Source organism: Phacochoerus africanus, chromosome 2, assembly GCF_016906955.1.
Source record: "Phacochoerus africanus isolate WHEZ1 chromosome 2, ROS_Pafr_v1, whole genome shotgun sequence".
Classification (NCBI taxonomy): Eukaryota; Metazoa; Chordata; class Mammalia; order Artiodactyla; family Suidae; genus Phacochoerus; species Phacochoerus africanus.
In genome coordinates this window covers 51,354,898-51,379,070 of record NC_062545.1, presented here as the reverse complement: position 1 = coordinate 51,379,070, position 24,173 = coordinate 51,354,898, and the positions used below count along the sequence as shown (strand labels likewise).

At 41.0% G+C, this 24,173-nt stretch overlaps 1 protein-coding gene across 1 annotated transcript in view; it reads left to right on the top strand.

Annotated features, from left to right (window-relative positions):
• The window catches only part of LOC125120635 (collagen alpha-1(I) chain-like), a 106,462-nt gene that overhangs the window by 37,407 nt on the left and 44,882 nt on the right, over window positions 1-24,173 (top strand). The window contains exons 4-6 of the mRNA XM_047769136.1: window positions 9,495-10,093; window positions 20,403-20,480; window positions 21,999-22,098. Of these exons, the coding sequence (XP_047625092.1) occupies window positions 9,495-10,093; window positions 20,403-20,480; window positions 21,999-22,098 (777 nt within the window). The remainder of the gene's footprint in view (window positions 1-9,494; window positions 10,094-20,402; window positions 20,481-21,998; window positions 22,099-24,173) is intronic.

Sequence of the window (24,173 nt, the reverse complement as noted above, 5' to 3'; positions counted from 1 at the left end):
GAAGGTTTCTGCCCTCTATCCACGGATCTTGTCCCAGAACTGCCTCCTAATAACTCCTGATTCTGAAGGGCACATAAAACATCATCATAAGTGTGTTTTGTGCCTTCATTTATTTCTTGGGAGAATAGCAGTCATTACTAATGCATGTTCTTGACATATCATTGGATTTGCATTCCCTACTGTTTTGAATTAATACCTAAAATATTCTTTTGAGGAATACTAAAAAAAAAAAAAAAAAAGGCATTCTCAACTAACTTGCAGGAGCTCATTTGTTTTCCCCTGAGCTGTACCAATCCAAGTGTGCTTTCTCAAACACTGTGAAAAGTTCCCTTAGGTTTCTTATTTTTTAAATATTATGTTATAACACAAAAAGGAACTAGAAGTATTTCTACTTTTGACTTTGGGGGAGGGGGGATATCACTGCTATTTTCCATTGTTTGAAAGCAAACATATCAACAAGGATTGTTTTCTTTCTTTCTGTTTTTAAGTTGATGGTGCAATTTTGTTTATATGTAAATAAAAAGGAGTCCAATGCAGAGTTTCTAGGCCTGTGCACAAGTGACATTTTACAAACTTTTTTTCCTTTTTCTTTCTTTCTTTCTTTTTTTTTTCTTTTTTTTTTTTTTTAATGGACCGCACCAGAGGCATACAGAAGTTCTCAGGCTAAAGGTCAAATTGTAGCTGCGGCTGTTGACCTTTGCCACAGCCACAGCAACACAAGATCTGAGCCACTACTGTGACCTACACCACAGCTCAGAGCAACTCGGGATCCTTAACCTACTGATCGGGACCAGGGATTGAACCCAAGTCCTCATGGATATTAGTCAGGTTCCTTACCACTGAGCACAACAGGAACTCACTAGTGACATTTTAGGCTGAACAATTCTTTGGGGGGAGGGGTGATGTGTATGGTGCACTGTAGCATGGTATATCAGCATCCCTGGCCTCTTCCCACTAGATGCCAGTGGCACCCCCCCCCCCCATATATACCACATTGTAACAACCATAAATGTCTGCTGACTTGGCCAAAATTGCTCTGGGAGACAAAATCTCCTGGTTGAGAATTCTGGTCTAAATTAGGTCACCCACAGAAAGCCATGTGAGTATTCCCCATCTTCTTTGCTACAAAATCTTCAAAAGGTGAGAATGCCAGTCTTTCAAATGGTGGGACCACTTGCTACTCTATATTTTACTAATCCTTAAATAGTCTACCTAAAGTGAATAAGCAATTAAGATTTTCCATATCTTCAAAGAAAGACAACTGACCAAAGAACTGGAATGTAGGTGTTAGAGGTAACTGTCACATTGAAAATTCACTTCACTTCTCTCTTTCTTCTTTTTGTTTTTTTGTTTTGTTTTTTGTTTGTTTGTTTGTTTGCTTGCTTTTTAGAGCCACATTTGCGGCATGTGCATGTTCCCAGGCTAAGGGTTAAACCAGAGCTGCAGCTGTCAGCCTAAACCACAGTCAGAGCGATGCCAGATCCTCAACGCACTGAGCAAAGACAGGGATTGAACCTGCATTCTCATAGATTCTAGTCTGGTTTGTTACCATTGAGCCACAAGAGGAACCCTTCGATTCACTTCTTTTTATATTAGTTCCTTGTTTTTAAATTTTTTTTTTTGTCTTTTTGCCTTTTCTTGGGCCACTCCTGCAGCATATGGAGGTTCCCAGGCTAGGGGTCTAATCGGAGCTGTAGCCACTGGCCTATGCCAGAGCCACAGCAACACGGGATCCGAGCCGAGTCTGCAACCTACACCACAGCTCACGGCAACGCCGGATCCTTAACCCATTGACCGAGGCCAGGGATTGAACCCGCAACCTCATAGTTCCTAGTCAGATTTGTTAGCCACTGTGCCACGCCGGGAACCCCTAGTTCCTTGTTTTTACTTGGTCATCAGAGTAATCTAAATAATGAATATGCAAACTGCTGTTTCAAAAGCCCAAATAAAGAGATTTTCTCAATAGGAAGAAGATAATTTAATAGAATTCCTATAATGCATATTTTTATTCATAATCTGTATAACTAATGTAGCAATAAAGTGAGAATTTCTGTATCAGTTACATGCCTTTTAAAGAGATTTTTACAATTTTAACTGTAACATGTTTATTGAATAATTTTCAGAAAATACAGAAAAGTATGCATATCACCATAATCCTGCTACATAGAGGTAAACAAAATTAGGAGTTGATCTTTCTAGATTTTATCTCGCTCATTTAAATAGATCCCATACTATAACCTTAACAGATCACAATTTATATTCCCTTCTGTAAGTTAAACACGATGTTTGCTCCAATGTTAAGGGCAAAATTTGCATTGATAAATATACTTTCCTTTCTCAACTGTTTTTCATAGCAGCAAATCACACGTTTTTTGGGTTATCTACTTTTGGCAATAATCTCCACATGCTACAATTTTCCTTTCTCTTTCTCCACCACACAGTCTTTAGCAATAGTAAGTATGATTTGGGCTTGTCTTTTTTTTTTTTTTTTTTCCCATTCTGTTGTAAGCATAATCTAAATACAGATGTAAAGCTCCTCCAATTTTTCTGAGAATTCTGGGGAAGGAAAGGAGGGTCTTACATTTTCTCGGCTTCATCTTATTTTCCTGTGCTCCATATGAATCCATTGAAACAAAACAAACAAGTTACAACAAAAGGCTGTTCATGTGTTTAGAAAGTGTCACTGAACATTTGACTTTGAAATCCTCTCTCTGGAGGACAGAGGGGACCTGGGTCCCCCAGTCATGAATCTTTAGAAACTATTTCATCTTTGCTGTTCCTAATTCACACCATCTCCCTGGTTCTATGTGCTCTTTCTTTTCTCAGAAGCAAGGAAAATCCCTCTGTTTTCTACACAGAGCTCTTTACTCACTGCCTTGGCTTTCTGTGTCCCCTCCAAGGCTTGTGACACTTGTGATTAATTAAGAAACCTGCACCCAGGCCCACAGACCCAACTTTATCTAACTGGTGACAGGACTCATCCCAGTCACTGGGTCTCTTCTCCACACCCCATAAAGTGGGAAGAGAACCTATGCTGGTACGAACATAATGGTCTGAAAGCATGTTCAAACAAATTGGCCAGTTGCATCCTCAAAACAATGCTGGGAGAGAGATACAGCATCTATAATTATTATCATCCTCTGTAAAGGCCCAAGGCATTAGTGGTTTGGTTGAGTCCCATTGAAATAGCAGAGCTCAAGAATGTCTTTGAGTCCAAGTACTACATCAAGCTCCCTTCTCATCTGGAGGGAAAAATACATGGATCTAGTGACATTACGTACATGAAGGTTCTTTCCAAATTGAAAAAAAGAGAAAAAAGAAAAGAAAAGAAAATCTATTTCTAGCTGCCTTTATTTTCAGACAAGTTTGGAAAGATGCCTCCGACATGAGAACCCTAACTTTGGTTAGAGTTCAGGTAGTTTCCAGAAATATTCTCTCCAAATGGCACAGTACATCATAAAGTAAATTTGCATATTAGAATTAAAACATTACATTCTGACAGTTGTTTTACTTCCATCTTGATTCTTTAATTTTTCTGAACTTGCTTTTTAGATTTAGCCTGTTCATTATAACTGGCAGGTGATCAAATATTTGGTGATCCAAACATTTATTCAGCTTAGTCCCTCACACATCTGTGGGTGCAAACACACACACACACATACACACACACACACACACCTCTTCTTCATCCATGGTTTCTGTTAATAATTTTTCTTCCCATTACCTTTGAATATTTACAGTGCAGGCTGCAGATCTAGCAATCAATTTCCCTTCTTTCCACGGTGAACTGATTCTAAGAGACCCCTAGGAACATCTCTCAGTGGCCTCAACATTCTCATTCACTGGCACAGAAAGCTAACAATGAATTATATCTGAAAAATCTGGAACCCTCAAATCTCAAAAATGTCAATTCTTCAAATATTCTGTGTTCCAGATTTCTAATTCCTTTTGTAACTTTCCACAGAATCTTCTGCATAATTTTCATTCATATCTCAAGCTAGGAAGCTCACAATTGAACACATTTTCTATTGAGTCTTCCTATATGCTGAGTCAAATGGTTTCAAACGATGCAATTACTTCATCAAAAAACAAACTGGTATTTAACAAACATCCTTCCATACTCAATCTGTACTAGAATCTGTGGGCTCCAAAGGCACAGTTGTTCTCAAGCACAAAAAAAGATAATCTACTATATTATGAATCACTTGTGCAAGAAATAAAATAATTTCACTATGTACCCATTAAATTTGCTTTCTTAAAACCACCATTTACATTCCTGATTAATGCTTGTATTAATCCCACTGGGGTCCTAACCATCCTAACCCTGAATACTTTACAACTGTGGTTTCCCAACATGTATTGATTCTCTACATTTATTTTTTAATAAATTTCATGCTAAGACTTTTTTGCAACATTGAACATTTTCATTGAAACAATATTAACACGTGTTTTAAAAAAAAGATCAGGGAGTTCCCATAGTGGCTCAGTGGTTGACGAACCCAACTAGCATCCATGAGGATGTGGGTTCAATCCCTGGCCTCACTCAGTGGGTTAAGAATCTGGTGTTGCCCTGAGCTGTGGTGTAGGTCGCAGACGCAGCTTGGATCCCACATTGCTGTGGCTCTGGCATAGGCCGGCAGCTGTAACTCCAATTGGACCCCTAGCCTGAGAACCTCCATATGCTGTGAGTGGGGTCCCAGAAAAAGACAAAAAGACAAAAGAAAAAGTCTTTCAAGCAGTCTCCTTGAAAGAAAACTAAATAATAACCTTATTTGAAAAAACATGAAATTTAAAGAATGAAACAATACATCTATGTATTTGTTTTTCATCCATGTAGATCAATATGCTTGACCCTCAGCTGTAGGTCTAAAATTTAGCTAGGAACTAAAATGAGGTTCTAGTTCCTTTACTGTAGTCCTTTCCTCAACAGCCCTGTCATTTTGATAATTTCACTATTATTTGTTTTGTTTCTTGCAATTGAGAAATCTCAGTAAATTTTAGTCACTTTCTTAGCACCCCTCTTGGTGGAAATAAGGCTGTTATTGCCTTTACTCTTCTCCCTATTTCTGCTCCCTTCTCTCACCTTCCACCTTCTGTCAGCTAGCAATTCATCTACTTTGTCAAGGTTGTAAAGTGGACTGTTAATTATGCAATCTAATAGAAATGTTTTTGTATTTAAGTCAGGTTGAGTTGAGTTTTCTTCATTCAGCACCACCTACATGCTGACTTGCTAGCCAGGAAAGGGGATGCTACCAGCTACTTTGTGTAAATGACTCTATTACAAAAAGACGTACTTTTTTTTAACCTGTAAGTTAGAGTTAGTTAAGATATATCCTATAAAACAAAACAAAATGATAAGATGAAGTTCTGCAGAGGTTCTAAAACAATAGCTTACTAGGAAACTAAAAATATTATAGAGTATTACTTGAAAACAGGGGAAAACCTTGTTTATTTTCTAAAAGAGACTACTAAAATTGAAGGAAATAGGTGCATACTAATCCTAATAGAAAGGTTTATTGCCTTTGAAACATAGCCTAGGCGTTCTTGTCTAAAGCATAAAAGCCACTTGTGGGTAATGCCAGGGGTGACCATGATTTAAGCATAGTTTATAACATGCCTTTTAGATTGTATTTAGGTCAAATTTTCTATTTTTGAGGTAAAACCCCCAATTTTGCAGAGAACATCCATAAATATGTGTTTCCTACAACTTTAAAAATAAATGTAATAAAATGTTCCCTTATTTTTCTGCCTCTCTGAAAAAGGTTTTGCAATGTTATTACTGATGAGTGAGACTCTGCTTCTGTGAAGGAAACTACAGAATTTCCTTCCTGTTGTCCTCACTACACATTCTGCTGAAGTGACGTCAGCTCAGTGAGATCCAGGGTTTATGTACAGCTCAAAACATGTTATTCATGCATTTCAACTTCACCTCATTTCAAAAGTTATTTTAGATAGCCTTTAAAAATGTGTGCACACACGGAAATCCCATCAAGGCTCAGTGGTAACGAAACTGAGTAGTATCCATGAGGACATGAGTTTGATCCCTGGCCTCACTCAGTGGGTTAAGGATCCGGCATTGCCCTGAGCTGTGGTGTAAGTCACAGATGCAGCTTGGATGCTGTGTTGCTGTGGCTGTGGCGTAGGCCAGCAGCTATAGCTTCTATTCAACCCCTGGCTTGGAAACTTCCATATGCCATGGGTGCGGCCCTAAAAAAGACCCCCCACCCCCCAAAACAAATGCATGCATACAAATACAAGCCAGTAATACAAGGTGAAAAATAATAAAGACAAGGTAACAATTGTATTTATTTAAAAAATCACAATGAAGCAGGCTATACCACCTTCCTAAACTGAATTATAAGTTTAGTTCAGAGCGTCCTGACAGCTCAAATAAGAAGTTAAAAAGATTCCAATTCAGAGGAAACAAAGTTCTCCTAATACTGAACTCTAAAAAAAAATTCCTTAGGGACCGTGACCCAAGATAAAATGGGGAGGGAAGTCCAGGTTGCCCATCACCCATGTTTTCTAGAATTTTCTCACTGTTCTTCCATATGCCTATGAAAGACTCTTGCCATAAATATATACCACCAGGAGGAAAAGCACCACAGTCAGGCTCAAGAAATAAGAAAAACTTAAGTTTCGTAAAAGGAGAGCTAAAGGCATCTGACCTTGTGGTTCACAAAAGGAATTTTCTACCATCCTTGTAACAACTAGAAAGGAAAACCAGCAAATTATTTTTTCTAAACTCTCGCCATAGAAATTATTTCACTATCCTAATAACAACATTTTCAAATGAGTGAATTGGATTCAGTGAAATGAAGAGAAGTCACATGGGAGTCAATTCGTCTGAAATACGCAGATACTCAGAGGCATATCAGTGATCAGTATCCAGCAGAGGGGAATCCAGTTATTTGTTATACTCATTGATGAAAAAACCTCAAGACAATAATATCTTAAATATAAAAATACAAAGAAAATATTGTCACCATCATGTGATTATCACAGATCATGTGATGCAACTTATAAAAACTGTATGTATACATATTTTAAAAATTATCTTTACAAATGTTAAATTACCCCCAAAGTTCCAGTTGCTCTAGTAAACATTTAAATACGGGTTGACTGATAGCTCTAAAATAGCAACAGCTCTCCTGCTCCATATTGGACAACTAATGAACAAATCATCGAGGAAAAACTCTGACAATATCACTGAGTGAATGAAACATCACCACAGCAGAGTCATGAATATTACCCAGAGGACTGATAAAATATTCATGCCCTGTAATAGATTGCCATTACCAAATACTGGTTTTGACTTACACTTAATAAGTTATGCATATTGGATACATATTGATCAATTCTTCCACAATTTTCATGCAGAAAATGAAATCTGTACAGTTAATTAGTTGAAAATAACAACTGCTGGTTCAATTATATTTAGCAAATTTCACATTCTAGTGTTACCATATGTACATTTGTTTGAAGTAATAATTAAACTTCTGTACTAGACTGCAAGTTTTGAAACAAAGTAAACACATTACATTGTGACACATGGAAATATCTCTAAAAATTTGCATTTGATTTCCTCTTTGAATACTAAGCACAAATGCCTTAAGTGAATCCTTAATAAATGTTTGCTAAATTACCTGATTATAGGGGTATAAATTTGACCCACCCATGACACTTCCATATAAAACTATGCACAGTGGCAGTCATAGGGACATGAAGTTTGTCTCCTAACACCTGCTCCATTAAAATGAGAGAAAAAGCAAAAGAAAGGAAGGAGTTCCTGTTGTGGCTCAGTGGGCTACAAACCCCACTAGGATATGACTTGATCTCTGGCCTCACTCAGTGGGTTAAGAATTTCAAGTTGCTGTGGCTGTGGCTGTGGCTGGCAGCTGCAGCTCCACTTGGACCCTTAGGCTGGGAACTTCTATATACCACAGGTGTGGCCAGAAAAAAAAAAAAAAAAAAAAAACAAGAAAGGAAGAAAAGAAAGAAAAAGAAAAGAGAAAGGAAAAAAACCCTGGAAATATCTCTTTTCTCTGAAATTAAGAGGCAGTAGTTTCATTCACATCTAGTTTGAAAGAAAACTGATGGCCTCAAAAAATATTTCGGATTCAAAAAAATGTGCAGTCAGAGGAAATATTAAGAGGCTGCTATCGGGCAAATATCTTGATATTTCTTATAGAAAAGTAGAGAAGAAGCCTAAGACATTTAAACCTGCTGTGTACTTGGCACCACATTCTACAGAAAACACACTCTTGACAAATGCTACCTTGGTTGGATCTCAGAGCCCTTCATGAGGCAGGCAGAGTTTGGGATCTTGTCCTTTCATAACAGTTAGTCATTAAGAGATTTGCTCAAGGTCAGTCCAGAATTTAAATAATCTGACAAAATTTAGTCTTGGGTCCATGCTATCCCCTGAAACTAAGAAAGTGTGGTAAATTTCAATCATGAAAGAAAGGTGGCAACATAAGCTGTTCTTTACTTCTTGTTTGATCTCTCTCCTTTTCATTCATTGTACAGATCTTCCTTATAAAAAATTCGGTCACCAAAATAACTTATGTTGAAGGAACTGGTCACAAATCTATGAAAATGTTTAAATGCAGTTTATTGCCAGAAGAAATAAACACAACAGCTTATTTGAAGTACAAATAAGTGTAATTTGATTTTAACATTTGTAAATATGTGTTACCAAAAACAGTTTCATTGTGCAGTCCACTTTCAGTAAAGAGCTCAATTACATGACCAACAACAAATGGGTAATCCTATTCATATCAAGTGAACAATAGAGTGCCTGTTATTTAGAAGGTATTGTGACCGAGCTCCAGGCTTTTGTAACCAGTGGTTTACTTAAGTCTCTCCTCTCTATGTGTTAATATTATACATTATATATACTATGTATACATATTATGTATTTAGTATTCTACTCAGCTATTCCATTCAACCTCCATTGAAGACTGTGTGACTTTATTACAGAAATAGAGTTCACAGTAAAGACGACTTGCATACAAAAGTCCTATATTTTTATTTTACAATGCTATTTTCTTTCAGCAAAATTAAAAAGCTGGCGCTGCCAAGATCGCCTGAGTTTTGGAACAGGATGGAAACTAGCCTCCCTTTCAAATCCCTGGCGTCCTGGTGATTTGATTAAGAACACAAGTACTCAGCAAGCAAGAAGCACCTTGAGAGCGGCCCGGGGGACATTTCAGAGGAAAGTCCCAGGGAAAAGGAGAGGTCTGACAAGTGCAGCCCGCAGGCTACATCGTGCTGATGCCGCTCCCTTTTACAGGTGAACTTTCACAGAAAAGCAGTTTTAAGTTCACAGAAGGGGTTCGGATGACCTTTAGAAGCTGGGCGTCCAGCGTTTCCACTTTGGCCTCGCGTTTTAACATAGTGTGGCGAGAGCCGACCTCCCCCGACAGACCTGCACTCGGAGGCACAGCGGCTCGCTCTAGCCGCCGGGTCGCGTCCGGGTGCGGAGCTCTGAGCGCCTGGGTCGCGGGCATCGGGGCGGGTGTGTTGCCGGAGTAGCCTCCGATTGGCTGCCCTAGGGCCGCCCTACCCGGGCACCGGATTGGGCGGAGCTGGGCCCTGCTGGCCGAGCTCATTGGAGGGAGCGGCAGGGGCGGGGCGGGCTGGGTGCCGACCGGGCGCGCGGGCGGCGGAGCGGGCGCCGGGCCGACCCGGCCTGCGGGCGGCGCGAGGTCCTGAAGCCGAGGCGCACCGGTTGGGGCGACCGTGTCCCGGGCAGTCTCTGCGTCCGCAGAACGGCCACTCCGAGACAGCTTCCGCCAGCGCCCTCCTCTGCATCCTGCGCCGGCCGCTCCGCCGGCGGGGCCGCGCACGGGCGCCGCGGGCCGGCCAGCTGTCGGGGGCGGCGGGCGGCGCGGGACACAAAGAGCGCGCGAGGGCGGCAGACGCGGGACGGCGCCTTCGGCCGCGCCCGGCGGCCGCTCCAAGGCCGCGGAGACCATACGGCCCCGGCCCGCTCGCGCACCTCCGGCCGGAGGGCCGTCGGCCGCCGAGCGGGCACCGGGAGCCGGGAAAAGTTGGCGGCGCGTCCGCCGCGGGGAGGCCCGGGGCCGCGGTGAGTTGCAAGCGGCGTGGGGAGCGTGCTGGCGCACGCAAGTCCGTGGGAACTGGGAGGGGGGCGGGGGTTCGTAGCAGCCCTGCGAGGGTTGGAGCTCGGGCCCCGCGTCCTCCCGCCCCTGGAGCGCGCCCGCCTGGGGACTTTCCCGGGCCTCTGTGGCGGGCGCACTCAGGGGCGCTGGCCAGGGTACGCTTTCGAGCGCCCGCGCCCACCCTCCAGCCTGTCAGAAGTAACTTGCGGGTCACGTTCTTGGACATAAGCATTCGAAGGTTGCTTTTGGTGAAAAATCAACTGTCCATCACTTTTCTAAAGTGCTTCCCAGGACCGTCCGCTTTGCCGCCCCATTCGAAGTTGTAGGGACCAGGCCCGGGACAGAGAACCAAGCCAGAGGGTGAAGTGGCAGGTGTCCCCAGCAATTCCTTCATGTTTTGGATGCGGTTTGGGGTGGAGAGAACGGGGCTTTGCTTATACATAAGATGGAGTAAACAGGGCAGCTGTTTTTTGTTGTTGTGTTTCTGTGTTGCTTCCTTCCACTGAAAACTTTTGTGTGGGGGCAGTGGGAAAGAGATTTAGGACCAAAGTAAATCGTAAACGAATGTAAATCTTCCTTACAGGAACGGTGACACAATGCAAGTACATCTTGATCTAATTTTAATGAAGGATTGAAAATAGCTGCTGTGTTCAGTATCACTGACGCCAAAACGGCTCACTTACATAATCTTCTTTGTTGGGATGTGTCAGTGGCATGTATAATTTTGATAAATTATTAATGTTAAAGGTTTGGTCGGGCAATGGTATTGAAACAATGTTTTCACAAGTTTTGCAATACAGTGGAGTGTGAACTTTTGGTTATCTTGATAACCTGCATATTTTCCATGCAAAGTGAAATCAAACCTTGTCCCCAACCAAAATTCTCTCAACTGTGAAACGTAGATTTGTCAGTACTGAAGACAGGAGAAGTTATTTTATTCTCTCAATGATAAAGCAGTGCCTTCTAGATGTCAGGCGCTCCATTGGGCATTTTTTTTTCTGCTCATGGAGCTTATAACAACAAAAATTGACTTTTTAAAAAATGTAAATGCATAAGTATAGATACTCAACAAATATTTGCTGAATAATATACCGGGCATTCAAATAAAAATAACAATTCTTCTTGCCCATCCTTAAAGAAAATTATTATCCTGCTTTAGAGGAAAGAAAGAAAATATCAAAGAAAGATTTGGCAGAAAAACTGAGCTTAATTTCAGTATCTAGCCTGAAAGTTTGTAGCTTAAAATAGGGATACAGATTTGGAAAAGAGACAAAGAACACAGATAGAGTTTCTAGGAGAAAGATAGCAATATTGATTTAACATAATACATCTTATGACCTAGCTTTCTTTGAAGAACACAAACCTTTGAAAAGGACTGTTTCTTTAAAAATCAGTAGTTGCTTGCATTGTGAAAGAATGTCTAATTAAATGGCCTAGTCGTATCCTTAATATTTCACTGTCTGGTTGTGCAACTCATTTTTTAAATAGTATGGGATAAACCTTTCAGTGCAGTTCAGTTGCATGGAGAAAAGTGTACCTTTCGAAATCGCCTGAATTTGCAGTGAGAAAATCATCTCCGATCTTACACCAGGTAGAAAGTAAGCACTGGCAATAGCATCTTGCCAAGAAAATCTTCATTCCAGACAAGTGCTGTGTGTGGGGAGAGGTCCTGTGTAAACTGCCTCATGTGTGAGATACTCTGTTTTTCCTGAAAGGCCTGTGTAATAGTTTATTTGGTGACATCAGAAAACTAAGTCCCCAACATTTGTGAGCCTGGAAGCTTCTGGAAAGCCTAGTGTCCTTATTTAAAAGTGACCACTCAACTCAGAACCTAGCATTGCTATGTGAACAACAAGCTGTCTTTGTAGAATGTGTGTTCTTCTCAGAGCCGATTTGCTGGTTGAGCAGCCCTGCAGAAGGTCAGGGCCCTGTATCCAAATCTTCTGTAGTTCTTGCAAAACTTCAGACTCCAGGCACTTTCCAACCCTTGAAGAATCAGAATGTCTGTGAGCAGAACCTGGAATCTACTCTTAACTGGAACCTCCCAGAATGAGAGTTTATCACACCAAGTTTTGAGAATTCAAGTTTTCTTGCCAAAGTTTAAGGGGCAGCTGTTGCTTTCCTCCCCACATGCTTACTGCTCTGCTCACTTACCGTTCATCTCTTAGTGGGGCCCTGTGGGCATGGGGGGTGGCAACTCAGACCCCCCACCCCAACCCTGTCGGCTGCTGTGCAAGCAAACCCGGAACCCACCTACTAGTAGAGTTAGGATTGCCTTGGGGCACAAGGCCTGAGACCCCTCCCGCTATGGGATCCGTCCCCTCCCAGCCTGTGTGATCTGCGGAGGCCCAGTCCTAGCGGCCTCCTCTTCAACTGTCCAGATAAGGTTTCAACCAGATAATTGGGAAAGGACCCCAAGGGACAGGAGGCCTGGGAGAGCACAGAGCAAGAATGCTGAATGGAAAGCTGTCTGCTGGACACAGTGCAGCACCTACATTGGAAGATTTTAGTCCCAAGGCTGGTAATTGGCAGAGAAATGTGTGGCTGAACCCAAGCCCTTGCCCTCTTATTAGAACTTTCATGTACAGCCCCATGTACGGGCTCCTATAACATGTCTATCCTTAAAATCGCTGACATTGGAGTGCCCGTCGTGGCACAGTGGTTAACGAATCCGACTGGGAACCAGGAGGTTGCAGGTTCAATCCCTGGCCTTGATCAGTGGGTTAAGGATCCGGCATTGCCCTGAGCTGTGGTGTGGGTCACAGATGCGGCTTGGATCCTGAGTTGCTGTAGCTCTGGTGCAGGCCGGTGGCTACAGCTCCGATTAGACCCCTAGCCTGTGAACCTCCATATGCCTCAGGAAGCAGCCCTAGAAAAGGCAAAAAGACAAAAAGACAAAAAAAAATCGCTGACACATGTGAGGATTTTCATGTTTATTGAGGAAAAAAGAGGAGAGTTCAGGAGAAAGATTCAAAGCACAGGCTGAGGTCTCCACCACACCTGATTCAAATTCTGGCTTTGCCATTTACTGCCTAGATGACTCTCTAAGCTCTGGTTTCCTTCCTTGAAAAATGAGGATAATGGTACCTGCCTCATGGGGAGTTGTTTGGGGAATTATGTAAGATTATAAATTATGTAAGGTACAAATTAGTGACAGCTAATAATTGTCCCTCAGTATATACTCCATATGTGTCGTTTTTAATTTATTACAGTAACTTTTCAAAATTCCTTTTTTAGCCCTGGAGAGTTGCTGTAGAAGAGGGACAGAGAGGAAGGCAGAGCAGAGAAGTGGACACAGGGAAGCTCACTGTGGAGTTGGGGGGAGCAGGTGCAGCTGCAGCTGCAGTGCCTGCTTACAGCCTGGCTGACTCAGGTGCTGTGTCCCCTCCTCTTCTCCCTTTTTGTATCACTTTCTTTGGCACTTTAGATACTTTTTTGACTCAGGGAGAAACTTGGATTATGTGGTCTGCTTCCACATTGTAACCCTGGATTTGGCTTTGGGTACCAGGAATATCCTCAACCTACAGGGACTTAAGGGGTACAGCTGTCTCACCCCATGGGATCTGGCTTTTGGGATTATTGAAGATTTCTATCTCTGACCCCATTAGAATAGATCCAGAATTCAACTCTAAATTTGCCTTTTCAGAAAAGTATCTGTCCTCAAGACACGGAGGCCATGATTAGAGCATCTCCTGCTCCTCACTACCCCTCTGCTCCAGTCTTTCAAAAGCATCTTTATTTTCTAGAGCCTTTAGACTTTTCAAAGTGCTTTTCCTTGCATCAGCTCACTAGTTCCTTGCAATAGCCCTGTAAGGTATTAATATTACTAAGCCCCTGTGAGGCAGCTAGAATCTTTCCTTCACCCCACATCCATTCTCTCTTGTATCGTTAGGTTCGCCTTAGCTGTCCTTGTATCAGTTTTCTAAAATTCCTTTGATCTGTCCCTCCTCCCTGCTCTGAAAATCCGAGTCCCAGTCCTGCTCTAGACACTTTTTCCCCATGGCCCCTGGAACACGGCAGCCTCAGCCACCAGCACATACTGTTTCCTTCTAGTGATGCCTCCCCTTAAACCATCCAGAATCTACTCATTTTCACCTCCCACCTCTAGTTGGGAGCAAGTTGCCCTCTAGTTGGGAGCCAAGGAGCCAAGCCAGGTTGCTCTGCCTTTGTGGTTCCACGTGTCCTGAGCTGTGAATGTGGAGAGAGTTGGGCAAGATGATGCTCGTGATTTTTCCTCATTCTGAAGGTCTAGGACAACTTGGCCTTCCTTCCGTGGGATAGGATTAGGGCTCTTCCTGAGTCCCTGGATGAAAATGTCAGGAATGGGCACTGGGGGCCTTCAGGGCTTGTTCTGTCCCACAGATTTCTAAATAATAAACTGGGTACCTTGGGAATGCCATGTACCGTTTTGGGTAAGGTTTTTAACCACAAGCATTTGAGGAAGGCTGGGGGGCTGTGAATTAGCAAGAAGGTGTGTTAGGGCCAGTAAAGGGTTATCTCTGTGAATGACTGCCTCTGATGGAATACGTAAAATCAGCTATTGTGTGTACCTAACATGTGTGATTTACTTTGCGTTTTGTTGTCTTTGGCTAGTGCTGTATAACAAATACAGTTGTTTTCTTTGTAATCATTTCATGACTTGGAAAACATTAACATAGTCAAAACTCTCAGACAGATGCTAGATGACTTTCTATAGTAATCTGATTGCTGGCATGCAAGTCTGCGTTGTTTGTGATATATCCCATTCATATTACTCTGAATTTAAGAAGGGTACCCCAAAGTTGTGAGGTGTTATTATACCCTGACCAGACTTAAGAAGAATATCCCTTTAAAGTGTGTTGACATTTAATTGACCTTTGGAAGTTCATTCTGTTAATCAGACTCAAAGTGCTAAGGCTATGGTTGACTGCTCTGGTGTTTTTACATTCAGTCGTGCTTAGCATATAAATTCTTCAGCATAATTGCTACTTATTTAGCAAGAGTTTCTTTCCTAAAAATGAGAGTTGTGTTTTATTTTTGTATTTTTTTTTTTAATTTTGCTTCAGGCTGGATAGTGTCAGAAGTTTGAATTGAAATGTTTTCCTGTCATTAGTTGTATGGGGTGTGTCTTCTTAATTTAGGAGTAATGGAAATTTCTTGCTTAGTTGAGGCATGCTTTCCTTCTGGCAGAAGTTAGAAGTCTTCAAGGTTTGATGCTAAAATTTAGAGAAGCTCAACACTACAGCAGTATATATTTTAGCATAATAAACTTTGAAAAACAAGTCCATTTGTGTAGATTAAAACTATCAGTGCTAATACACTTTATTAGACAAAGATCCAAGGAATTTATTTTTTAGCAAACTATATCCCTTGAATTGCTCTGAGTGGTATTTTCTTTCATTATAAGTGATATATTTGTTAAAAAATCAAATATATTTCTTTCTTAAAGCTTAATATTTTACTACCATCACCTAGAGAACATCTGCTGAAAGGTTAGTATTTCTGGGTATTAAACTTATGAAGTCAATCTATGGAAAATTTTAACGTTGTTAACTGTCTTACAGGTTTCTGAATTAGTATTTCTAGTGATCATGGAAAAGTAGCTACACTTTCTGCTGCATGTTTATAGAAAAATTAAAATACGGAATTGCCAATTTGGAGTAATTTACCTTAGAGACTCCCCTTTTAAAAAAACAGTTTTGTCTTAAGTAGGGAAGCTCAAGTTATAACGAGGGTTTTTCTGTTTACGAGATAATTTTATACTTTTCAAATATGTAGCTCCATGTTTGCAATGCATTTTGTTCCCTGTTTATAATAAGTTTTGCAGTCATTATGGCACTTATTTATTCACACATCGCAAGCATGGGAGAGCGCCTCATTTCATGAAGCTGACCTTATTTTCTCATTGTCTTCCCGCCTTCCATCTTGCCCTGTCTTTTTTCTTTTTCTTTTTCTGTTTTGTTTTGCAACTTCCAGCTGTCCTTTTCATTTCATTATTGTCCCACCTTCAAAATAAAATAAGCCCGTTTCCCTTAAACATTTAACTTCAAACTCTGTCATTTTCTTAGAATATATAATGAAGCCTCTTAAATGATACTATCTACATAATACTAAAGAATGCAAATGACTGCAGTTCTGAATGGTCAGATTCAGGATATCCTAGATTGAGTGTGAACTCTCACACTTCCATTTTGTAATCTGTGGTTTACAGATGTAGTTCTACCAAGATATGTAAGTGTCTCAGGACCAGGCCGGAATTGGTTTAATACAGAACATTAAGATAAAGCCTGGTTCCTTAGGCAACCTCTCTCAGTAACACTACTGGACTGGTGACCCATAGTGACAAAAATCAATATATTTGCTCTTCCTTTCTGTTTGAAGTCTCTTTTGCCATCATGAAGAGCTTTCTGTCATTTGAATCCAGATATATGTGTTCCCAGATAATTTATTATTTTTATCCTAATAGATTCTTAAATCACGTGCCGAACATTTTTCTAACACAAGTGTTAGTTTATTAAGTCCTCTTAACGCTGTCATTACTGCAGTCACATTATCATTTTACAGTTGCGAATACTAAGGCACAGAGTTTTAATTTAGGGTAGCCTTGAGGCAAAGGGGATACGTTGACACAGTGCTAAAAACTGACAAAAAGGTGGACAAGAGTTTGGGGAGGATGAGTCTACATGGAAAGGATCAGAGACTCCATTGGGCCCAGTTGCAAAAGGCAACACAGTCTCCTTTCTCCATTTTCAGCTGTGGTTAAATTGGGAAAGGCACTCCTCTGTCCTGGGACTCGATGGTCATGACTGAAGCATCCTCACCTCGGACCACAGCTGCCTATCAGCCCTGGAGGAGGGTGGTGCTGGCTCCCTGGGATTCTCTTGAGCTGCATCACCCTCTTGGCCTCACCCGTCCTAGCATTTCTGGGACTTCAGCTGCTTTTCCCAGAGGGCTCAGCTTCTTTCTCAGCTGTGAGTTTGGGTGTTCCTAATACCAGGGAAGACATTTTTTCCCAGTCTTAACCCCAGCACACTTCATTCCCTCTCTTAGCCCTCCTGTGGAGATTACTTGGAAAATTGTTGCTCCGTGGTGTCTGTGGCTGTACGGATAAAGTTTAGAGACTGATGGTAAGCAAGGAGACTGAAGGACAGCCCTGCCATTCCTGTAGCATTGGGGGTGGAAGTTGAGAGCACAGCTAAAAGTAGGGAATGCAGAGAAAGGAGAGAGACACCAGGGGAAAGAAAAGAGGCATTGAGGGTGAAAAAATGAAGAAAATGAATTAGTGATTTGCTTCACATCCATACCACCCGCTACCCTCACTAAAACGGAGGCAGTTTCACCCCCTTGTGCCTGACCCGAGGTTTGCCAGGGAGTTAAGCGTGGTGGTGGGAGTGGAAAATTTCTCCCTTTTGCATTTGTGCTGCTCTGAGATGCCACTGGTATCTAGGTAATATTTGTTTATACTGGGTATTTTTCTCTGTAGCCTTTGTGGACAGGGCTCAGAATACAAACAGGACTGTTAGTAGAACTGCAGGTCCTCAATTGCTGTGTTTATTTTATTAGTTAAAAAAAAAAACTGCTGGAGCTCTAAGACTTCTGAGCACATTTTAAAATACCAGAGGCAATTTTAAGAAGCACTTTAGAAAAAATAAGAAAAGTTAGGACTTTCAGGCTCCGGAATGCCAACCAATGCAGTAGTTTTTTTTTTTGTTTTTTTTTAATGAATGTTTTCAAAGACTAAGTCAGATGCATCAACTTTTTTTTTTTTTTTAAGTGGCTTTAAAGTACTATTCTTGTGTATATAAATCCTCCTAATAGTTTAGGTAAAATGAAAGTGTGACACTTCTGTTCCATAAAATGTAAAGCCAAGATTAATTCTTTTGGGAATTTAGGATTTGGAGGATGTTGTTAAATCATCTCTAATGACTTTACTTGGTCAGATCACAGGTCTGAAAGTATTTCTACTGATTTACAATCATGTTGAGACATAATTATTGAAATTGTGATGCTTCCAGAAAATCTGAAGTCTACAGTTAGTTTTACCCTTAAACTTCCTGATAATTCATTTTATGGCCCCTTGAAGTCTCTCTTTCTCCTGCTCCTTATAGGGAGGTACACTGTTCAGTAGCATTTATGAAAAATACCCAGCTTAAATTTTAAGATGTTAAGCTAATCTAAATGATAAAAGTACTGATTTGAAGAAATTTATTTTTTAATAGTTTTTCAGTTCCCAAAGAGGGTCCTCATCTTGACAGGTTTACTTGGATCTCTATCAGTAAAACAAAGTAAATTTTTTCTTAATCATTGTGTGGCAGTAACTTAAGTTCTGGAAATAACAAACATTTAAACATCAGTAATAGGAGTTCTCATCATGGCTCAGCAGAAACAAATCTGACTAGCATCTGTGAGGATGCAGGTTCAATTCCTGGCCTTGCTCAGTGGGTTAAAGATCCAGCATTGTCATGAGCTGTGGTGTAGGTCACAGATGCAGCTCAGATCCCATGTGGCCGTGGCTGTGGCATAGGCCAGCAGCTACAGCTCCAATTCGACCCCTACCCTGGGAACCTCTATTTGCTGCAGATATGGCCCTAAAAAGACCAAAAAAAATTTTTTTAATAAAAATCAGTAATAAATTGCCCTTAGGCAATAGAAAGGGGGAAAGGGAGCTTTTCTTTATTGTTTGCTCTTTTTTTCACTTATCAGGTTTTCCCCCACTTGTCCATCCTTTTCTACAGTTGTGGAAATTTTTATTTTTCTCCAGTGTTCCTCAGATGTTCCCCGTTTGGAGTCCTAGATTACCCCTCCACCACGTTTTCTTAGAATTAGGCAGAAGTGGAACCTGAGTCTCTGGAAAGTAATGGAAACTATCCCCTGCTTTCTCAGACTCTCTTTCCTCCCTAAAAGCAAGAGGAGCAAAACAGTGGTTGGTGGTTTGTCACTGTTGCTTCTGCGGCTGTTCAGTTCACCTGAGCACTTTACCTTCGTTCTTGATACTTATATCTACAAATGAAATTAGGGCTAGTCACACTGCATTTCCATCATCAGCTCTCCCTTGTGGTTCAAATTTAGCACAAACCTGCTGTGGATACATATTAATTAGGGGGATATAATAGGATGGAATTATTTCATGAGTTTTTTAATGAGTGTTCTTTGAAGTATGGTTTTTATCTTATAAATTTACTGTCATTGTGTTGAAAATCTAGAAAATCTTTACATGAGCAGCTAAGCTGCTGTCAGCCCAAAACAGTGCAAGTCGAACATTAACTGGCAGGAAAACTGATGAAATTGTCTTTGACTTTGAGATGCAGCAAGCCATTTCAAGTGAAGTTGCCCATTCTCTGTACAGAATGGTGTGGCGGTCTTGTAACTTCATTGCATGGTTGGAGTCTGAATAGAAGTCTTCTGTCACTGTTTGCCACAGGTGTAAGTTACAGGTGTGTCTTTTCTCTTCGAACTTGCTGCCTAGGCCCATGCTACACAGTATGGGAGACAATTAGATCCTTCCATAGAAAGCTTCATAAGTCAGCTACTAACTACTGTGTGTATATATTCGCAACTGTTCTGTAGTCTGCTTTTTTAGAAAATGTGTGGGTGTGGGAAGTGAACTCAGGGTTATTGGTGCTTCTTTGTACTAAGAAAAATCACACTAGTTAAGGCAAGTGTGTGATTTGTGTATGTTTAGTTTTTTAAAAAATCCTTCTGACCATCTCCCACTCTTAATTTCTCACCCCTACCTCCCGAATGCAAGTAATGAAGGAATTAGAGTCAGAGGATTTTATAGCTAGAAGGATTTGAGAGAGAATCTGATTTGCCCTCTAATTTGAGAAAATGGATGTCCAGTGAGGTCACATGAGAGCACGGAGCTAGTGCACATAGCGAGCACACAGCACATTTAAAGGCCTAAATGACATTAGTCGTTTCTTGCCATTAGTAAACACTGTGGTGATGAATCTGCTTGAACATGATCCTAGTCGGAAGGTAATAATGAGAATAACTAACATGTAGCTGGTACTTTGACGTTCCTCTCTCAGTCACTTCTCAGAAGAGCTGTGGGGTATGGTGAACCACCACTAGTTTCCTTCACAGAAAATAGGCTCTATGATGGGCAGAGGCCTGTCCACGGTGGTCATCTCTCAAAAGGGCCCGGGGCCCGAGTCCTCCACCTCATCAGAAGCATCAGCCAGTCTTAAAACAGCTCCCCTGAACCACAGGATAGGGAATCACATCTTCACACTGTAGCTCCGCCTCAGAATGTGAACCAATTATTAACTCTTGTCTATTTTATCACTTTTAAAGGGGGAGAAAAGACACTTTTTACAGAGCTGGGAGCTCATAAACGTCTCAAAAGAAAGATGCTGGATAATTGGAAATAAGGTATGTTTTTAAAGAATCTCCCTGTCAACATTTTAAACATTCAGCCAGTATGTGTTGATCACCTAAGGCACCTTAGGGCTGCTCCAGCAGACAAAGTAGTGATCAAGATAGAATCCCAGCCTTCAGGGAAGAGCCTTATGCAACCTTCCCTCCTTTCAAAGGTTTATCGCGATAGAAAACTGTTTTTGAAAAATGTCTGGTACTCTCTCCATTACTTGAAATATGAGAGATTCCAATCCCTGTGTCTCAAAGGGGTCAATATTATCTAAATATTTGTATTAAAATATTCACAGTAAAGAAAACTTGTAAAATACAGAAAAGTAGAAAGAAAAAAATCATGTATGTATATTTATATCATACATATCATTTTTTCTTGGCTTTTCTTCAGCTTGCCAGGATAGCTAATGTTCTGTATCATTGCATAACTTTGTAAATATGTTTTAATAATGATATAATTGAATAACTATGATTTTAAAAAAATAAAGTAAGTTCTGGTTTGAATTCTGAATTCTGCCATGTAGTTAAAATTACTATGAAATACATCTTAAATTCACCTAATGTTCCTTTAGAAATAGGATCTTCTTTTTCAACAAGAATAGGAGAATGTTCCCGCATGAGAAATGCTCTTTGAGGGGCATCTTAGGGGTGGGTGGGAGCCCCTGAGGAGGAGGAGCTGGGTCAACAGGTGGTCTGAGGGCTGCAGCTTGGGAATTGCTGACTGGGAGAAATGGGAGGAGTGGGATGGATGGAAAGTCCCTGATCACCCAGAGGCTTGGATGCCCCTACTCCCTGGAATCCCCCTCCCTAGCGGGGATGCAGCCAAAGTAGGAGAGGAGGGGCTCGGACAGGTGGGGGTAGGGGAGAGGTGGGGAAGAACAACCTAAAACTCTGATAAGCCTGGAGAGATCCTTAATTGGGAACCCTGGCCTGTATTGTCAGTGGGTGTCATTTTAAAGGAGGATTTAGCAAATGAATGAATATATGATGAATGAATGAGTGACTAAGTAGTTTTCTCCCAAAGGATCTGGTTGTTTCTACTCTGAAGATTATTTATTTATTTATTCATTTTTTATGCCCAATTTAAATGAAAACACAAATTTTTTTTTGACTCATCATTAACTGTCTCCTACTTAGTCAAACCAACACCCTCCCCAACTCCACAGATGTTTCAGAAGAGCTTACAATAAGGAAAATATCAGAATAGGAGAGTGAGTGGGAGATGAGATTCCAGTTCTGCAAAACTAATGTCCCATGAGTGTAGTGACAGTGACAGTGAAGGCTTCGTCATACCATGGCAGGGAGAAAACGAGCCTGTGCATAGGCATTGCTTGGAAAACAGCAAACATCTTATGTTAAAGTTAAGGCTACAAGCTTGAATACACACAGTTTATCTAGCTTAATTCCTAGAGAATGTGAATGGAACAACAAATGCTTAGATTAATTTCTAGAGTAGAAGAGATTGTACTCGTTATAACTCTGCAAGCTCTGTACTATCCCAGACAATGCTTTTCTTCCTAGAATTTGAGTTTCCTGGTTTTCTGTGTGTGTACAACCCATAGGAAATTCTTCCCAGTAAATTCCTGTAGCCTTCAGACATTTTCAAGAGGCAAAGGACCAGGTAGGTCTGTATTTCTATTAATTACAAAAAGAAAAAGTTTCATTGTCTTTGTTCCTAGCAAGAAATATAATGAGAATTAGAAGCCTTTGAATTAGGCTAGAAACACTATGGACTACTAAGTGTAAAGTAGAAGAAGGTGAAGCTGAATTTTAAAGGGCAGAATTCTGTTTGTACCTTTATTTTACTTCCATTTCAGCTCTATGTGGGCTTTCTACCAAAGGAAGCAGAGACCGCTTGTGTTCCTTGTCTTTAGATGGATTTTCTGAAGGAAGGGATAGGGGCCAATGCCAGTGCTATCAAGGCAATTGTCTGGGACCTTGGTCCCCAGAGAGATCAAGGATGAAAGGATGTAGAGCAGGGGCTAGACACCGGGCCCTGTGCTGACATGGACTGCGAGTGCTATGACATACACCCGGAGGTGGAGTGGAGAGAGAGAAATGTGGAGCCAGGGGGAGAAGCATATTCTCTCCTGGGGTCGGTGACCCACAAGAACCTTGGCCTTTCCATGGCCAGAGGAGGGTCCTGGTATAAGTAAATAAATCAACAAATAAAGCTGTGGTAACTTCCACACCCTGCTGCTAAGTGCCTGAAATCTCACCATTCAAGGATGGACTATTTAATTTACATACTTGGATATCTCCAAATCCAGAGAATTGAGTTTAGGGATAGAGGGAGTCGGGGAGCTTGGGTGGCTGTAATATTTTAAGGTGTTCTTAGTTTTGCATGGCTTAGGAAAATTTATGACTACAGTGTCAGTAAGAGGGTTCAAGACTGAATGGTTTAGGGTAGCTAAGAAAAATTTGTAAACTTTATCTGACGCCAGTCCTATACTGTCTACTATCAGAAGGAATTAATCCTTCAAATAGTTTAAATTAATATGTGGAGATTATAAAACCTAACTAGGATGTAGATATCCAGAGCTGCACTTGTGGGTGGAAAAACTTTTAGGGTCCTTGTCTTAACAGGTCTAAGGCAACCTGATCCCTGTGCTTTTGAACTACATGGATTTCTGTGAGCATTTCCAGGGTTATAGAAAAAAGTTGGGGTCTGATATATTGGACACAATTGAATCTTATTTTGCCATGTTTGTTGTCATTTCATGAGTTTTTTTAGTGGATTTTTGGGTCACATTTCTCAGATAGTGGCAAGATATTTAGTCTTGAGCAAATTTGTTTAGTTCCGTCTTTCTACATTAGTGGTTCTCTACCAGGAAGGTATAGTAGAATCATTTTACAGTTTTTGCTAAATACACTCAGCACCCTCCCCCACTCCAAATAAGAATTACAGGGTGGATGGGGTAAGAGGCAGGCCAGGTATGTGGGATCAGAAGAATCTGTCACCCTCTCATTTTAAGAATTGCCGTTCCAAATGGAATCAGTACTGCTCAATGACCAGCAAACAAGCAAATAGTTTAAACAAATAACTGAATCTCAAGGAAACTGGCAAAATTGTTTAGCACCTTGTTGAGATAAATCTGCTTTACTTTACTTTCACACAGATTTCCTCTAGCTAGTGTCTTGCTAAAAAAGGATGCTGGTATATACAGGTCATGAAGTTCTCTGTTGATACCTATTAAATGCCCTTCCACTTATGAACCCTTATAACTAATATCTGACGGTCTTTCATGCTTTAATTTGGCGAATTTTTAAACGTTTCCTCATAGAGCACTGAGCAAAGGCTGGATTTTCAAAGCTGTGCAAAGGTTTATTATCTCTTTCAATATGCACCGAGTTGTTGGGTGAACTTGTTTGCCTGGATGGTACTAGTCACTTTTAATTTAAAGCTATTATTGAAAAGTGGTAAGATTTCCAAGGGGAGTAGGGGGTCTGTCACTTGGAGAAAAATTTATGGGAGTAAAAATATTTTCTTTTAGTAAACAGTTACTGCTATACAATGTCTTCTTGGGTGTAAGGCTTGGTATTCATCTGTTTTAATTAAAGAGTACCCTGCCTGTCTATTTGTGACCAAGTCATAAGAAGGGGGTGTTGTGGAAGGGAGTTCACAAGGTTGAAAGCTGTGACTGAGTTTGGTGAACCAACTCAAGCCCTCGTCTGCAGTGGTACATGAATGCCAAG